Source organism: Trichoderma camerunense (assembly GCF_050948025.1).
Source record: "Trichoderma camerunense strain CBS 138272 chromosome Unknown V8C40scaffold_19, whole genome shotgun sequence".
NCBI classification, from domain to species: Eukaryota; Fungi; Ascomycota; class Sordariomycetes; order Hypocreales; family Hypocreaceae; genus Trichoderma; species Trichoderma camerunense.
This window is the reverse complement of record NW_028145351.1, coordinates 79,441-94,486: the sequence shown is the minus strand read 5'-3', so window position 1 is coordinate 94,486 and position 15,046 is coordinate 79,441. Positions and strand designations below refer to the sequence as shown.

Genomic DNA, 15,046 nt, shown 5'->3' with positions numbered 1-15,046 from the left:
CGAGGGCCGGACGATGGGAAGGTTGATGGGAAAGAACACAGAGCGGGAAGACGCTCAGTGAGAACCAGGTAGGTTACTCTAGCAGCCAGCCTTTGTGACACCCTATGTAATGCACACTCTGCCCCAGTAACCATGCTCCGGGGTCCTCCATAGGGCTATTATGCCTGTCGATGGGTTATGGGTGCCGCCAATGACTGGAGCAGCAGCAAGGGTGATGCACACTCTCGACCACCCAGCCCTTTTGGTGTGGGGAGGGCGATATTGAGTTGTTAAAACAAGAGGAGCCGTACGTACATGACACCCCTACGTCGACACCACTTTTGGTACATCTACGACAACCACCAGGCGTACAACTAAGTACTTATAAGTATGGGTCCACTTGATGAGAATCAAAACGGCGCATTTCCCGCTGGACCTCGCCCACAAAGGGTTGTGTGGCATGTGCCAAGCGGCGCAGCCGTCGACCGTCAGAGGTGAAAGGCGGATGCTTGGCTGACAGGTCAGCAGCGACGCGCCTTCACATGAAATGCAAAGAAACGGAGCCGGGCTGTGGGAAGCAAGAAAATAGAAGAAAAAAATATACTAGCTTGTAGTTATTTGGTTGTTTAAACAGTCGTCATCTTACTACAACCGATGTGGAGACGTGCTCCCACATGAAGTATCATTGTCGGCCACTGAGCATCTGGGTCAGGATTTGTCACTTGTGAGCGGAATCGGCATGATGATGACAAAATGTATGGAGGCGATGTTTTTGGCAGTAGCTGTTGCATTCTAGCCAGGCAGCAATTTGCAGGTCCGAATCTGCGTATCCTTTTTTTTTTCCTGTGTGATTATGAGACAAAGGGGAAAGCTGCCGAGCGGCCTTGCCGGAGAGGGTGGCACACGGTGTTGTTCTGGGCGTGTATATAAAAGAAGAGTGCCGGCGGCCTCGGCTCGCTCGAAGATTTAGAGGGGCCTCTTTTAACGAGGACTCCATCAGAGCAAAGTACAAACATGTATGAGCATGTACTTGTTGATATTGTCTGCTTACCACCTGCCCGTGGCAAGCTCATCGCGATGCTCCACGGAAACTGGTGCAAATCCCCATCCTGGGACACATAGGGTTTGCCGCTAAAGGCCTGTCTGTCATTTTAAACAAACCTTGGGGAAGTTTGATTTGCGGTAAGATTCATGTCGCACAACCAATAGCGTTGCCGTAAACGGGCGGAATAGAAAAAGCAAAAAGAAGGCTTCGAGAACCGGGAGGCAGGGCCGGGTGAGACTTGATCCAGCTGATCGCTCACCCTCTCGTACGCCTGTGTGGCGGGCATCGTAGGGCATCGTACTGTACGAAGGAGGATAATACAAGCTACCTAGTTAGAAGTGTAGTACATGTCTTGCTAGGTCATAGCATGAGAAACCTTGGCAAGGGTGAGACTAGTGAACCAATGATTAGCTGCACTAAAACCAGGAAAAGTAGCGAGAGGGGCCGAGATGGAGAAGGAAAAGAAGAAAAAAGGAAAAGAAAAGAGAAAAAGGTACAAACCTAGTCCGACGCAAGGGAGACGAGGGCGAAAAAGGGCTGGCAGTGACCATCCCAAAAGCAGGATCCCCTGTCCAGCCATCTGCCGGACTCCAACTCTTTCAGCTCAAGCCGTATGCTGGAGACCCGGTCGTACAGGTAAGTGGCCATCTGCAGGGCTGGAAAAGAGGATAAGAAAAAAAAAATGGCGATGCGGGCACCTCCGTACCTATTCCGTTTTGATGGAATGCGCCGGCATATGCAAGCAGTACGTGATACACGTACTATAACGCTACTACCTACCTTGAGTGGCAATAGTCGTGTCTTTTTCAGCTCTTCCAGGGCACGGACTTAAGCGGTATGGCGGTGCAAAGTCAGCTCGAGTGCCCAAGTCGCATATGAGTTGTTCAAGTTGTGAGCAGGACGACACGTATCTTGCAGCTGGAAATTGTCCGAAAGAGTGTCATTTAGTCCCAGGTCCTCGATCCCACTTTGCTGGTTTGTTACCCGCAGGCGAGCCCTCGGAGAGACGCATCGAACTTTGCAATCCCCACGTTTCCGCCTTAGGGAGGCGACCAAAGCAAAAGAGGCCAAAGGCAATCAATTAGCTCCATGAGATCAATCTTGTTCGCCGCCGGCCAACCGATCCCGAGAAAGCAAGACTAAGCGGCCACGGTAAGCATTTGAGACCTTGACGCCTCCCAGAGAAGAAGTCAGCAGGCATACTGTACAAGTGAGCCATGCATACAACAGGTTGCACTCTGACGGATCCTTCTGGTCAGGTATAAGATGCTCCAATTGTAGCACCCCCCTAATCAGCAAACTTTTGAGATTATTTTTTCTTGCCTTCCTTGTTTTTTTCTCAGCCTTGACGGCCAACATTCTGTCGGCTAAAGCCGCTTGAACGGTCAAATCCACAGAGGCGGAGTATAGGACCGAGCACTAGTATCAATTCTCCGCATACCAGTATGCACAAGCATAGTCGGCCATATCGTGGGTTCCTCGTAAATCGTCGGTTCTGTGCCTGATCCACGCTTGTGGAAGACCAATGACCCAGCTTATTCATACCGACAACGTTTCATCCGGGCAGCTCTCCACCCATATCCACCACTTGCAATTCTGCTCTGCAATCTAAAGTTAGTGGGTGGGTTGATACTCGTACAGCTCGCAACCAGAGCAGTTTGCGGCGGCGGCTGCCACCGGCGACCAATGTATGCGTCATAAGTGATCCCCGGCTGGTCACAATGTCCCCAATGCCATTACGGAGCAAGCTAGCGCTGGGAGAAATTGTCTCGGCTGAGATTTGAATCGAGGCCGTTGTTAGCGCTGTGTCAATCAACGGCGAAGCAAGGGAGACAAATACGCGACAGGAGCGAATTCGCTGCTAGTCCGAGTGACGGCGACTTCGCTTTCGCTTTACATGTGCCAACCACGCCTCCGGACTAATCCAAACAACGACGTGCGAAGTACACACGGCGCAGACCCGAAGGATTCGGGTTGTGGTTCTTGAGTGGGGACGTTCGCACGCTTCCGCCCTTCCTGGTAGCATAATTCGCGTGATAAGGCTTAGACTTGTGGTGTGCCCCCAAAACGTCCGGATGGAAATGTCGCTGATGAATAACTGGTATTAGTTGGTAAATCCATCTCCGAGGTCAGATTCCCTCTCCATTGGATTGCATCGTATATCGTACTGTTCCCTGTTGGTGTTCAGTTTTTGTACGAACACTGGTACTCGTGCTGTAGGAGATTGATCCACATCCTGATGGATGGTTACTGGGTACTTTACCCACCCCCTCCTCTTCCATCTTGGTGCAATCGAGGATGGGTTGACAGCAGATCTCACCACGAAGGCTACATATGCCGGCTCTCTGTGCTAAATACTTGCCTTGGCAATTTCAGGTGCTGCGCACTCCGTAACGTGCATACGAGCATACCCATTCGTACACAGGCCATGGCAGTGCGGATACAGTAGCTCGAGTATGTACCTGTGTGGTGTGTGCTGTTACACAAGTGGACCTTGCGAGGCGGGAGTCCTAGCATGGCGCGCCGTACTCCGTAATAGCCCCTCGGCAGGTCCCATTCAAGGCCAGTCCCTGTCAAGGCGCTGCGCTTGTTCTGACGCCGCTCTGCCCGTCTAGTGGGCGTGGCAGTGGTGGCATAAATTCGATTCCTCACAGAAAACAGGTCCATACGATTTGCCACGGCCAGCTCCGTCTGCACCTAACAGCATGTTAGATAGACCTACTCCCACAAGCAACTCGAGCGTGAACAGCGGCGGCGAGGGTGATTGATGAGAAGGCAAGCCGGACACCGCAAAGACGGCACAGCGAACCCCAGCTAGGCGGGATTTCGGGTACAACCGAAGTTGCTATGGCCACGAGATATTTGATTGTTGGGGTTGATAGGGGGGCTATTATACCGGCAAAAGAAACGGACAACGTGGCGAATAGACGAGCAATCTCTTGATCCTGGCGGACTGGTAATGGGCATTCGAGGTACGATGTGTTCCGTGAGGCACATACAGGCCACGCAAGAGAGCCGATCGCGATCGCCTTGACGTATGGCTGTCCCTGCGGTTTGCGGCGAGGAGATGGCCTTTTCCCTGCTGTAACGAAAGACCCTCACAAGGCTGATGGGGAAACAAAAATTCCCCATTAGCGCGACGGCCGAAGTAACTTTGCCAAACGTCTTCTATCCCTAACGGCGTTAATCTCCTGAGGGTGGGCCATACAGCTTGAAGGTTTTTAGTCTTGGCGAGCACGGATCAGAAGCCGACTCCCCCGTCAAGCGACGCTGGGATGATATTTGATATTTGGCAGCGCTCGATAGGTACATACAGAGGACCGGGTGATTCGTGGCTGGGCCAAGATGCGACGCAAGATGCGCGCCACGCGTTTGTGCGGATCTCAGCCGCTCCAGGTTCTGGCGCCTCGTGCGAAATCGGTGAGGGCTCCTTGCATGCAAGGGACGACAGGACGAAGTCGTTGTTGCTCGAGCTCGGACAGCGGCCAATCCGCACCGGCGCCAGACATTTTGAGGGCTAGCCGCGTCGATTCGAAAACTCGGCTCAGCTGCTGGGCACTTTGCCGTCCAATGGCTGGATGCTGGAATGAAGCAAAAAGAGGACGAGTTTGATGAGTCTTTGCAACTGGAGACGTGAAGCTGAAGACCAGGAAGCTGTGGGTACTTTTGGGGGAGCGGCAAGGTACCTCGCCGAACATGCGCCAAGGCCCTGGACGACAGGTACAGCGCGCGTACCTCGAGGCGATTCTGGACGACTATCGGAGGCACAGGCCGGTAGCACAATCGTCTTCTCCAGTTCTCCCTGCTAGTACTTTAGCCCTTAGGTCGAAAATCGCTCGAGCGACGGCATGTGGCAGCGGTTCCCGAGCAAGGCTCCGCAGTGTTGGTTCGGCTCAAATGCAGAGAAAACTGCTAAAAGCCTTGAATGGGAATTTAGGCGCTACAAAACGCACTAGGCCAGCGCCTATCACCATCTCAGGCACAAAGCAGCAACTGCCTCTACGAGTAGTACGAGTGACCTACTTCGTGGTTGGCCGTGATGGAGTACATGGAGTACTAACCTGTACCTTGGAGGTACCGGCTCTTTGCATCTGCCTTAGTAGCAGCATCAAGGACGGCAGGGACTCCGCAGCAGCTCATGTGCAACTGCTTCCCCGGTTATTGCGCTGTTTGCGCTGGTGCGGCTTAGATGCCTCAATCTATGAGAAACTGATTGGTTCGTATCCACGCAAATCCCTAGTTCCTGCCTGAGCTACTGTATGTGTCGTGCCTGCTAGTAGCTCGCTTGCAGCTGCCATTATTAAGACATACAGGAAGAAAGTGCTACCTTGGCTAAGGTAGGAAAGGTAGGTAGGACCTAGGTACAGTATTTCCGGCAAAAATGGATTCGCCTCAGGACAGGTTTCAGTTAGGGAGGTGCATGTACATGAGTTGGTTGCTGCTACCTGGAAGTACTAAGGCACTGCCTCTTATGGAACTTTTTTCTCAATGTCGTGACATGTGCTTATACAGCAATGGCCCTCTCTCTCCTGTCCCTTTCCATCTCCATCTTCTCCTCCATCCACGCCCTACCTTGCCTTGGCCTCTTAACTGCTGTTGGTTAGTTTTCACGCCGGCGCCATGCATGTTAGTCGAGACAATTAGACACAATTAGCCGTTGATCAGATCAAAAGCCCCTTCCTTTGGCGTCCAAGCCTCAAAGAGGCATCAGCATCACATGCGGCGTGCCAGAATCAATTTGTAATGACGATCTCGGTCGTATCATCAATCATGCCACCACCCATTGGAGCGGCTCTCTCACTCTCAGGCTTGTTCAGCTGCAGCATTTCAGGCTTGCTTTGCGAGAGACTTGGAATCATCTCGGACGCCCTGTTGGAGAGGATCCCACCGGTTTCCTTGGCCTTCTAGGCCTCTCCAGGGGGATTCTTACTGGTAGGCGGAGAGCGGAGCTACCTCCGATGGACGTCGGATGTATGCGCATGCACCCATAGCCCTGTTTTGAGACTCTGCCCCTACATACACTGTGTCATCCCATGTCACCCAATGGTGCAGATGGCCATACACCAAGCTGCAGCTAAGGAATAGGATGATTTGATATTTGACAAGTTTCAGAGTACATGGCTGATACTTGCCACGGCATCTCGAAGCTACTTGGCAAGATTCGATTGTCCATGTCTAACGGACCCCGTAGACGGCGATTTCCCGTTCGGCTCGGCCCTGGCCGTGTAAGCACCTAGACTTTGGTTAAGTCCGAATCGTGATGCTCGACCTCGTGGACAATGGATAGTGCTAACTTTATACTCTGGATAGCATCCATTCTCGCAACTCATTATCGACTAGTCGCCTGCCTTTGCATGCATCCGGGGTACTAGATAAGCAAAGGCCGAGTTGCACGTCTCGATGACCTGCAGGGAGAGCGGCCACAATGCCTCAAAGGGTCTTACTGCGCTGCACTAAGACTGCGTGTCTTGGGGGATCAGTTGGCTGGCTGTGAGAAGCAGTTATTATTGGGAGCAGATGAAACAGCAGCTCCGAGGGTTCTCATTTGGAGAACATTGTCTCAAATTCTACCCCAACGACCGTTGCCTGCCATTGCCTACCGGATGAAAGCCTCCGTCGCCCTCTCGCCTACTCGGATATCCCATTGCAAGCGATTGGCTCACGACGAATGCAATATCTTTCATACAAAGGCTACAAAGAACACATCCGAGAGGGGCGATCAGTATCCCAATGGAGGTCTGAGACACGGCTGCTGTGTTTGCCACTCATGTGAGGACCCCCCTGCCATTCAGGCAATAGTTACACATCGAGAGAAATTGATACTGGCATTAGCCGACACTACGATATGAGATCTTGGTTCCGTGCCGCTGGGTCCATATCCATGTTTTGGGAACATGCGGTGTGATCCCCGGGATTATTGTCTTAGACACTGGTGGATTTTATACGTCAGCGCCGTGTCTCTAACAAAATGACTTGGCCTAGTCGTTTGACGTGGCGGCTATTGCATATCAACAGACGCTTTTGAGCCATTGGACGAGCCGTGGCAGAGCGGATGAATGTTAGCAGAAGAATGAATGAATGAACGACGAATTCAGGGGCCGTGCAGAACTGGGGACACGACGCAAACAAAACTGAGAAGAGTTTATAACATGGCATCGGCGATCTAAGCGGCTATCAATGCAGGAGGCTCGACTCAATACTGCACGCATATTGTGTAACCTTGTTACCCAAAAGAGCTGGCTACAAGCGCCTCCCTGCATGCTGACTTGAAATATTTACTACTAGTGCCGAAATTGCATATCCCTTGATGGAATTATTTGCTCCTACGGGCTACCGAGTGAACGTATGAGCGTCTGAATGGATCGCTTAGGTTGAACCACGACGCAAGGGACTGTTTTTCATGTCATGCGCTGCAGCCAAGCGATCTACCAAGCGTTTATTCCCAAGTTTGATTCAGGCACTGCCCTGGCGAGCTAGTAAACGCCTGATATGTGAGGGACCAACATATTGCTGTGACTATTGAACTAAAATATTACGCGCCATTTGACGACGATCGAGGTGTGACAGAGACATCGGATGGGACTGTGTAAGCGCGCGCAGGAAAGTTTCCCTTGCTTAAGAGGTATGCGAGATGAGATTGATAGTAGACTAAGCTAAGAGATTACAGCTGGCTTAGGGGTAAGGTGGGCTTGTGTAACGCTTAATTGACGACTTCCATATCGGATCTGTTTCCCTAGCCAACGCTACGAGGAGGATCGTGATATTGTGTTGAAGGTGTTTCTCACCTTTGTCCTTTCTTCGAAGTCGAGAAGTCGAACAGAACAACGCTTGCACAGGCACAGCCCAAAGAGAGCTCTCTCCTCTCATTAGAACAAATTGGAGGATGTTGGAAAGGTAAAAATTCTGGCCAAATAGTGTGCTTTCTGTGGCTGCTCACCTCATCATTCCTTAGCTTTTGGTCGTTGTCGTCAAGCTTGAGGATGGCCAAGATGATGAGTAAACAGTATGTGAGTCCTCCAAGAGCGCACTGAATAGATACAAATGGAAAAGCAAAGCACAAATGTTTATGACATTAGTTTGATTTCTGTTTAAATAAATTAGAAATTTTTTCTCCCCCATTTGATGTCTTATCAAATACACCAGCCAAAATATTCCTACTATCTGCTACTTGAAGTGAATGCGAGGCTCCAAATTTCGCACTGTATATCTGGTCAATTTCTCCATACATTTCACAGTGTGCACCAAGGCTAGCCCCACTCCAGCCATCCTATTGACCGACTTCCTTTGTGTGGTTTCGTAACAATGAGGTACATACATAGCCTGTACATAATTTCTGGTCAAAGGCCCAACCGTAAGAAGGCTGCGATAACCCCCAAGGCTATTCAAGAGAGATTGCGACCTCTCGACGCTTGAAAGCGTTTTTTGAACTGAGCAGCGGCTGAAGTCGTCAATTGAGTCCCCACGGATCATCCAAACCCCCGCATCTGCGAATGGCTGGACCTTGATCAGCTCACATCACCTGCTGTGCTCCAGCAATACGGCGCCATCATGAGCGACCTCCAGCGAGCTTGGGCAAAATCCAAGCTTGGGCTTGCTCCCGAGCCCTTTGAGGAGCTGGACGAGGCTGAGGAAGACCAGGTGCCGGAGCTGCCAGAGGGACTGGACGACGACTCGTCCTCGGCCTCTTCGGTCTCCTCCACGGGAACGATTATCCCGACGCCGAGCCAGAAGCTCTTTGCTCGCCCCCAAGGGTAACTACACCTGAGCTGGACAATGGCAAGCACTTGAATTTATGGGCTGTCGGGCTGACGGTACGCAGCGTAGCGAGGGGCCGGACGCTGGAGCAGATTCCCTGGACAACCTACTTTGAACGAGAGCTGTTTCTCAAGTCGGAGACCAACCCGGAAGTGACTTACCATGTATACCTCAACTCGCCGGTGGATAAGGGGCCATTGTACGTGATGCATCATGGTGCTGGATCTTCGGGTTTGTCTTTTGCTCTGGTAGGCTCTGAGATACGGAAACGACTGCCGAATGCTGGCATACTAGCAGTCGATTGCAGAGGTCACGGTTCTACTACTGCGCCTGATGGTGCGGCTCTGGATTTGAGACTTGATACGCTATCATCTGATCTATTTGCCATGGTGGAGGCAACAAAAACACAAATGAGCTGGCCAGAGTTGCCCTCAATCGTCCTCGTGGGCCATTCATTGGGCGGCGCTGTCGTCACCGACCTGGCCATGTCTGGGAAGCTGGGCATCTCCCTCCTAGCATATGCGGTTCTAGATGTCGTCGAGGGCTCTGCAATGGATGCACTTCAGAGCATGCAGACGTACCTGTCCACGCGACCAGGGGGATTTGCAACTGTCGAGTCGGGCATCGACTGGCATATCAGGACCCGGACTATTAGAAACTCAGTCTCCGCCAGAGCCTCAGTGCCAGCGCTGCTGGTCTGGGATGAGAGCAAAGATGTATCTCGTCCTTGGAGATGGAGAACAAATCTGGCGGCTACGCAGCCGTTTTGGGAAGATTGGTTCGTGGGTTTGAGCAAGAAGTTTCTGGGGGCTCGTGGTGGAAAGCTGTTGCTGCTTGCTGGCACGGATCGACTAGACACTGAGTTGACAATTGGGCAGATGCAAGGTATGTTTATATATGTTTTGGACTTATATACGAATACGGGAGGGAAGCTTCCTGCGGCTAATGCCTTGATACGAAATAGGAAAATACGCTCTCCAAGTATTCCCCGACGCTGGGCATTTCATTCACGAAGATAAACCAGAGCAGACAGCCATCTCTCTGGTCGACTTTTATCGGCGAAATGATAGGAGTGCATTGGTCCTGCCACCAAAGGTCTCTGAGCTTTTGAGGCAGGGCAAGAAAGTATAAGTCATTGACAAGACAGATGAAAGTGAGAGGATTGTACGCTTGATGGAGGAGAAATTGCTTCTAGGCGTTTGAAAAGAACTAGCAACTGCATATACTTTGGTGCTCACGCCCCCTATTTAACGCCCCCATATAGAATGTTGACGATATCAAGGGAGCCACTGAACAGTCATCCAGTGCCATGCTGCAATTACTCGATGTGGATCTAGAATAAGGTGGCTATGAATAATGAATGCTTTTGTCATTATGCATTTCACGGAAGAATGAGCTGTTGAGGCCATCATCATCATCACATAGCAGAGGATTACTTGATCTTAGTCCAGTAGGCATGCCACTTTGATACTGCTGAGCATCCCAATTGCTTCACTCACAAGGCCTGTCTCTGCTACGTCATCCAGTGAGGTGATCAATGGCAAAGAGGTCCAAGCGGAAGCAGAGTAACGTTGGATCCCTGCAGCCTCGCTGTTCTATTTACCCGTTTTTTCGCCATGGGTATGGGCAATGGGTATCATCAGTCTCCCCACAGATCGGATACTCAGTCTTACAATGGATACTTTGCTGCACGGACGGAAATGGGTGGATGCCAGATGCAATCATACATGGTATCCTTTCCTCGTTGATCTACCGAATGTCGACATTCCTTGTCTCCTCGTATGATGGCCAATCTATTCCTTGTCCTTGAAGCTGTCTTTGCTGGCAGCTGCCTACACGTACATACACGTACATGTATGCACATACACGGTCCGAGAGGTACGGAATACAGGGTACTCCGTACCGAGTATCGAAAGCAACAGACGGGACGATGACTGCATCTTTCCGGCCTGGTCTGTCTTACTATCCGAAGTCTGTCAGACTAGAGCTGAGGAATTGATGCCATGTACATGCAAACTAGCCAATTACTCCTAGTCTATCCTCGTATCAATTGCAAACTGTCAAAGTGCGAGTACGAGTAAGAACGCGCTGCTGGTGTGACGAACGAATAAAAAAAACAACAGCCAGCACAGCCTTTCGGGTTAGCAGAAAAGTCCATGTCTGTCACACCAGAATGACCGATTGGCCGCATTGGCCGCAAGACCCCTGGCTTGGCTTGTCTTTGTCGGGGGCCGCATTTTTCCCACGCGGTGCAAAAGTAATGGCTGGAAAGCCCCAATCAGTGGCTTCAGGGCACGTCCCCCTGTGGCTTTGGCACCATTGACTGCTAGCCAAGAGGCGGAAGCTCCCAAGCTTCAGGTGATTCGCGCGCTAGAGGCCCGCTAAAGGCTGCCTTCCCCAGATACGGAACATCGCTAGCACCCAAATGGGCTGCTAATGGTGTGTTGGGTGCAGCTCGAGGCCATCGGGGAATCCTCCTCCTCCCTTTTGCTTCTCCAACCCTTGAATCCTCCTCTTCTTTTCTTTTTTTTCTCTTGGCCCTTTCCCCTCATCCAAATTCACACCGGATTGCTGCTGCTTATCCCGAAACAATTCTCACCAAACTCTCTTTTCACGTGTCAATCACCTGTCAATCGTTCAAGATGAAGGCTTCCGTCCTCTCACTCGTCTTCCTGTCCGGCCTTACCGCCGCCCAATCCGGAGGAGGGATCCCTACCTGCGCTGTAAGTAACAACAAAATCAACAATCATAAGAACAACTCCTTGCATCCATACATGAACATGTTCCATCGCTAGGGACCATCAAGGAAGAGGCTACTCTCTAGCTTGATGGAGTCTGCACTTCCACCTCGTCTTTGACAGCAACTACTGTAAGAAGAAATTGTACACTGACACCACCATAGACGGGCTGCGTGACCCAGTTCACCACCGGCACTTCCATTGCTGGCTGCGGACAGCTCGACATTGCCTGCATCTGCAAGAACGCCGATTTCCTCAACGGCATCGCATGCTGCCTGGCCTCAGCCTGCGACCAGGCCGCTCAGACCCAAGCCGTCAATTACGCCAAGCAGATCTGCTCCTCTGCCGGCGTCTCGACTCCCGATTCGGTTGTCTGCAACGAGAAGTCGTCCAGCAGCTCGACTGAGGCCTCCCACGAGTCTACCACTGCCAGCGAGTCCTCCTCCTCGACTGCCACGACTGGGTCCTCTGACTCGTCCACAACCGACTCTTCCGAGTCTTCCACCACCGCCGAGTCTTCTACTTCTGGCCCCGCCACCACCAACTCCGCTTCCCGAACCACTGCCACTTCCGCAGCACAGCAGACAACTTCTTCTGCAGCTTCCACTACAAGCTCTAACGTCGCTGCTCCTCTGGCTTCCGCTGGTAGCTTCGTCGGTGCGGCCATTGCCGTGTTGGCCGCTGCCTTGTAAGCTGTCAATTGAGCCACTAAATCGAGCGGCGAGACTCTGGGCGCCGTCTCGGATAATATGTTTGCTTTTAGTGGAGGATTACAGATGTAACAATACACGCTGAATGTGATGGGCTGTCTGATTAGGCGAGAATGCGTTGTCTAGCGAGCTGCCAATGCCGAGATACGATACGATAATACCTGGTACTACCTACCACTAATTGACTGATTTAATAAATATGACATTATGAAGAGCCCTCTCATTCTCATATGCTGATATCAATGTGATGCTTGTATATAATATCTGACTTATAAACTATATAAACCGATATTCTTAAGAATATCATTTACCCAGGTAGGTAAGCATGATGACGTTGGAGGCTTGGAGATGCATAAGTGAAGTCACATCGATAACACGCGAAAAGACAAGTATAGGTATTCATCTGAATTGATTGATATAATCTCCAAAGCGAAATTCAAGAAAAGTAGAAAGTTGAGAGTCTCGAAAGCCTTTTGGTTGTCCCAGTTCTATGTTTAGATCTGCCATGCCAAAGTTGAAAGACGTTGGTCAGGGGCGCGGGTGTCATAACTTTAAAAAAATCGCACATCAGCGAGATTTACGCCAAGGAGCTAAGAGAAAGCAAATCGAATTGGTGGGGTTGTAGATGAGATCACTCGGCTTGTGCCGTTGGGTTGACTTTTGGACCCTGAAAATGCATGTGAAGACTGGAGGAGACGGAACGCCATGCAGTGGCTGCGATGCCAGATTGGGCGGGCCGCGGCTTTAGTTAGAATACAAGTCTGTCAAACTTGCGACCCTATCCGGGTAATATCGATTCGGAGATACTTGATAGGTGGCTTGGACATCTCGCGGAACATCGTGTTCGTCTTCATTATTGGTGGTGCAGAAAAGTGTATATACTCAAATCGTGGCTCAAGATGTGGATGTTGCTGTAGAGCTTTGGGACATCATTGAAGTGCCACTCTAGAGTATAATTTACATTGTTTACTATGTGCTAAACCTGCCGTCTGTTCATAGATCTTACTCTCATTTCGTCTAATGTATTTTATCCTCGAAACCGCAATCCTTTTTTATGGCCTCCTCATTATAGTTCAGCTCTCTAGCTCGAATTACCAATAACCTCATCAAGTGCACGGACAAGCCCTTTCACCTCGTCGACTGCAATAGCATGTTAGCCCGTCTTCTCCTAAACTCGCAGCAACATAGAGACTTACCCGTGTTGTAATGCACCATGCTTACTCTCACAACGCCATCTTTGCCCAAACCCAGAGTCTCTCGAACAAGTCGGTCCGAGTAAAACGTCCCCCATCGGAAAGCATAAGTAGACTTGCTTTCCACTGCCTCCACAAGGTCTTTAGAATTCCACCCCTTGACGGAAAAGCTAATAGTTGCTACTCGTTCCGAGACATGCTCATTCGGGACGCCATAAATGGTAACGTTTGATTTGTCGATGAGATAGCTTAGGAGCTCATATTGAAGGCTGGCCTCTTGAGCGATGATTTTGTCCCACTTGGAGTCTAGATACTCGACAACCTTTGGAATAGACTGGAGCAACTCATATGATCCGGCAGCAAGACCGAGTTTGTCTTCCAGGGTGGCAGAGGGGTTGAAGAAATGGCCCAATGACCTAAGATGAGTTTGCGCGCTCCAACTACCGTAGAGCATGGAGATGTGAGGCCCATAAACCTTGTACCAAGAAAAGCAGTAGAAGTCAACGCCAAATGCCTTGACATCTATGGGCCGATGCGGAGCATATGCTACAGCGTCAACACACAGAAGGGCACCAACGCTATGAGCCGCATCCGCCACGGCTCGCACATTAGTGATTGTTCCCAAGATATTGCTTGCATGTGTACAAGTGACAAGTCTTGTCTTTGGCGACAAAAGCCCAGCCAAGTCTTTAGCAAGGAGTTGAGGGTTCGGGCCAGGAGCTGGCTTCCACCACTTGAGGACGAGGTTCTGTCGCTCCGCCAGATCCACCCAAGAAGCAATGTTGGCCTCGTGATCTATACGGGAAACGACAATCTCGTCACCCGGGTTAAACTTGAGGGCATATGATAGATTGCGGAGAAGTTGGGTGGTTGAAGCACCAAAGACAATCTCATCGGGGTTGGCGTTGATGTACTTGGCAGCGGCCTGGTATCCTGCGCTATAAGCAGCCGTTGACTTCTTTCCCACAGCGTAAGAGGCGCCAAGTTGCACATTCGTAGAGCTTAAATAATCTCTGATAGAATCAATCACAGTATCAAGAGTCTGACTGCCTCCGGCGTTGTCGAAGAAGACCTGCTCTTGTTGGAGGGCGGGGAAACGATCCCGGACTTCTTTCTGATGATTGTCGAAAGCCATGGCTTCGAGTTCGACACGATGCTTATTTAGATAGAAAGTCTAAGGGAAGAGAATATGAAGTGTGAATTGATATACTAGAGATTATAAATAATTGCGTCAGAGAGTAATATATACCAAAGAAAGGACCTTTTGTAGTTTTGTGCTGATGAGGGGCATAAGGAATTCGGTCATGATGAAACCGAGCGCCGATTCCCCAATCTAGCAAGTCCCCGCCAAAAGTTTCCAAATTGCTGGCCAAGGCCGTTTTATTAGTCAGGCCCTTTCCGAAGGCCGAAGCAAGGCGTTGCTCAACAATTGGCGGCATATGAGGGGTAATATGAGGATAAATGGAAAGAAAATGGCGAAATAGAGCTCTTTGGTCATAAATCACGGATTATTTTATGAGATGATGGTTGATTGTCTGATGTTTTGGTTGTTTTGTAGCAAACCTGTGCCTTGTAGGGTATGTCATCCAACCAAGGGAGACAACATTAATACCAGCGAGTCTAGAG

At 50.5% G+C, this 15,046-nt stretch overlaps 5 protein-coding genes across 5 annotated transcripts; 4 read left to right on the top strand and 1 right to left on the bottom strand.

The window, feature by feature from the left end:
- The first annotated feature begins 5,442 nt into the window (after positions 1–5,442).
- On the top strand, positions 5,443–6,556 carry V8C40DRAFT_83712 (uncharacterized protein). Its single transcript, XM_083223500.1, has 4 exons — positions 5,443–5,623; positions 5,690–5,796; positions 5,974–5,995; positions 6,335–6,556. Exons 1-4 carry the CDS (start codon positions 5,539–5,541, stop codon positions 6,394–6,396), a joined length of 276 nt encoding a protein of 91 aa, XP_083069115.1. The 5' UTR covers positions 5,443–5,538; the 3' UTR covers positions 6,397–6,556.
- Positions 6,492–6,922, top strand: V8C40DRAFT_83691 (uncharacterized protein). The gene has a single exon (XM_083223499.1). It carries the CDS (start codon positions 6,628–6,630, stop codon positions 6,871–6,873), a length of 246 nt encoding a protein of 81 aa, XP_083069114.1. The 5' UTR covers positions 6,492–6,627; the 3' UTR covers positions 6,874–6,922.
- A 1,650-nt stretch (positions 6,923–8,572) lies between these two features.
- Positions 8,573–9,910, top strand: V8C40DRAFT_269474 (phosphoprotein phosphatase methylesterase 1; the record flags this gene model as incomplete). Its single annotated transcript, XM_083220088.1, has 3 exons — positions 8,573–8,775; positions 8,844–9,664; positions 9,744–9,910. 3 exons carry the CDS (start codon positions 8,573–8,575, stop codon positions 9,908–9,910), a joined length of 1,191 nt encoding a protein of 396 aa, XP_083069113.1.
- Positions 9,911–11,274: 1,364 nt separating this feature from the next.
- V8C40DRAFT_254459 (CFEM domain-containing protein) lies at positions 11,275–12,439 on the top strand. Its single transcript, XM_083217827.1, has 2 exons — positions 11,275–11,502; positions 11,682–12,439. Exons 1-2 carry the CDS (start codon positions 11,422–11,424, stop codon positions 12,207–12,209), a joined length of 609 nt encoding a protein of 202 aa, XP_083069112.1. The 5' UTR covers positions 11,275–11,421; the 3' UTR covers positions 12,210–12,439.
- A 678-nt stretch (positions 12,440–13,117) lies between these two features.
- V8C40DRAFT_254457 (pyridoxal phosphate-dependent transferase) lies at positions 13,118–14,729 on the bottom strand. Its single transcript, XM_083217826.1, has 2 exons — positions 13,424–14,729; positions 13,118–13,367 (listed from the first exon to the last, which is right to left on the bottom strand). Exons 1-2 carry the CDS (start codon positions 14,553–14,555, stop codon positions 13,309–13,311), a joined length of 1,191 nt encoding a protein of 396 aa, XP_083069111.1. The 5' UTR covers positions 14,556–14,729; the 3' UTR covers positions 13,118–13,308.
- Positions 14,730–15,046: the final 317 nt, after the last annotated feature.

Excerpts from the sequence above, each read along its gene's own strand:
- V8C40DRAFT_254457 (XM_083217826.1), bottom strand. The coding sequence starts at position 14,555 with ATGGCTTTCGACAATCATCAGAAAGAAGTCCGGGATCGTTTCCCCGCC. Across the intron at positions 13,368-13,423 it reads CATGGTGCATTACAACACGG|TCGACGAGGTGAAAGGGCTT; the intron begins GTAAGTCTCTAT and ends ATGCTATTGCAG.
- V8C40DRAFT_83712 (XM_083223500.1), top strand. The coding sequence starts at position 5,539 with ATGGCCCTCTCTCTCCTGTCCCTTTCCATCTCCATCTTCTCCTCCATC. Across the intron at positions 5,624-5,689 it reads TGGCCTCTTAACTGCTGTTG|ATCAAAAGCCCCTTCCTTTG; the intron begins GTTAGTTTTCAC and ends GCCGTTGATCAG. Across the intron at positions 5,797-5,973 it reads TCGGTCGTATCATCAATCAT|CTACCTCCGATGGACGTCGG; the intron begins GCCACCACCCAT and ends CGGAGAGCGGAG.
- V8C40DRAFT_83691 (XM_083223499.1), top strand. The coding sequence starts at position 6,628 with ATGAAAGCCTCCGTCGCCCTCTCGCCTACTCGGATATCCCATTGCAAG.
- V8C40DRAFT_254459 (XM_083217827.1), top strand. The coding sequence starts at position 11,422 with ATGAAGGCTTCCGTCCTCTCACTCGTCTTCCTGTCCGGCCTTACCGCC. Across the intron at positions 11,503-11,681 it reads GAGGGATCCCTACCTGCGCT|ACGGGCTGCGTGACCCAGTT; the intron begins GTAAGTAACAAC and ends ACACCACCATAG.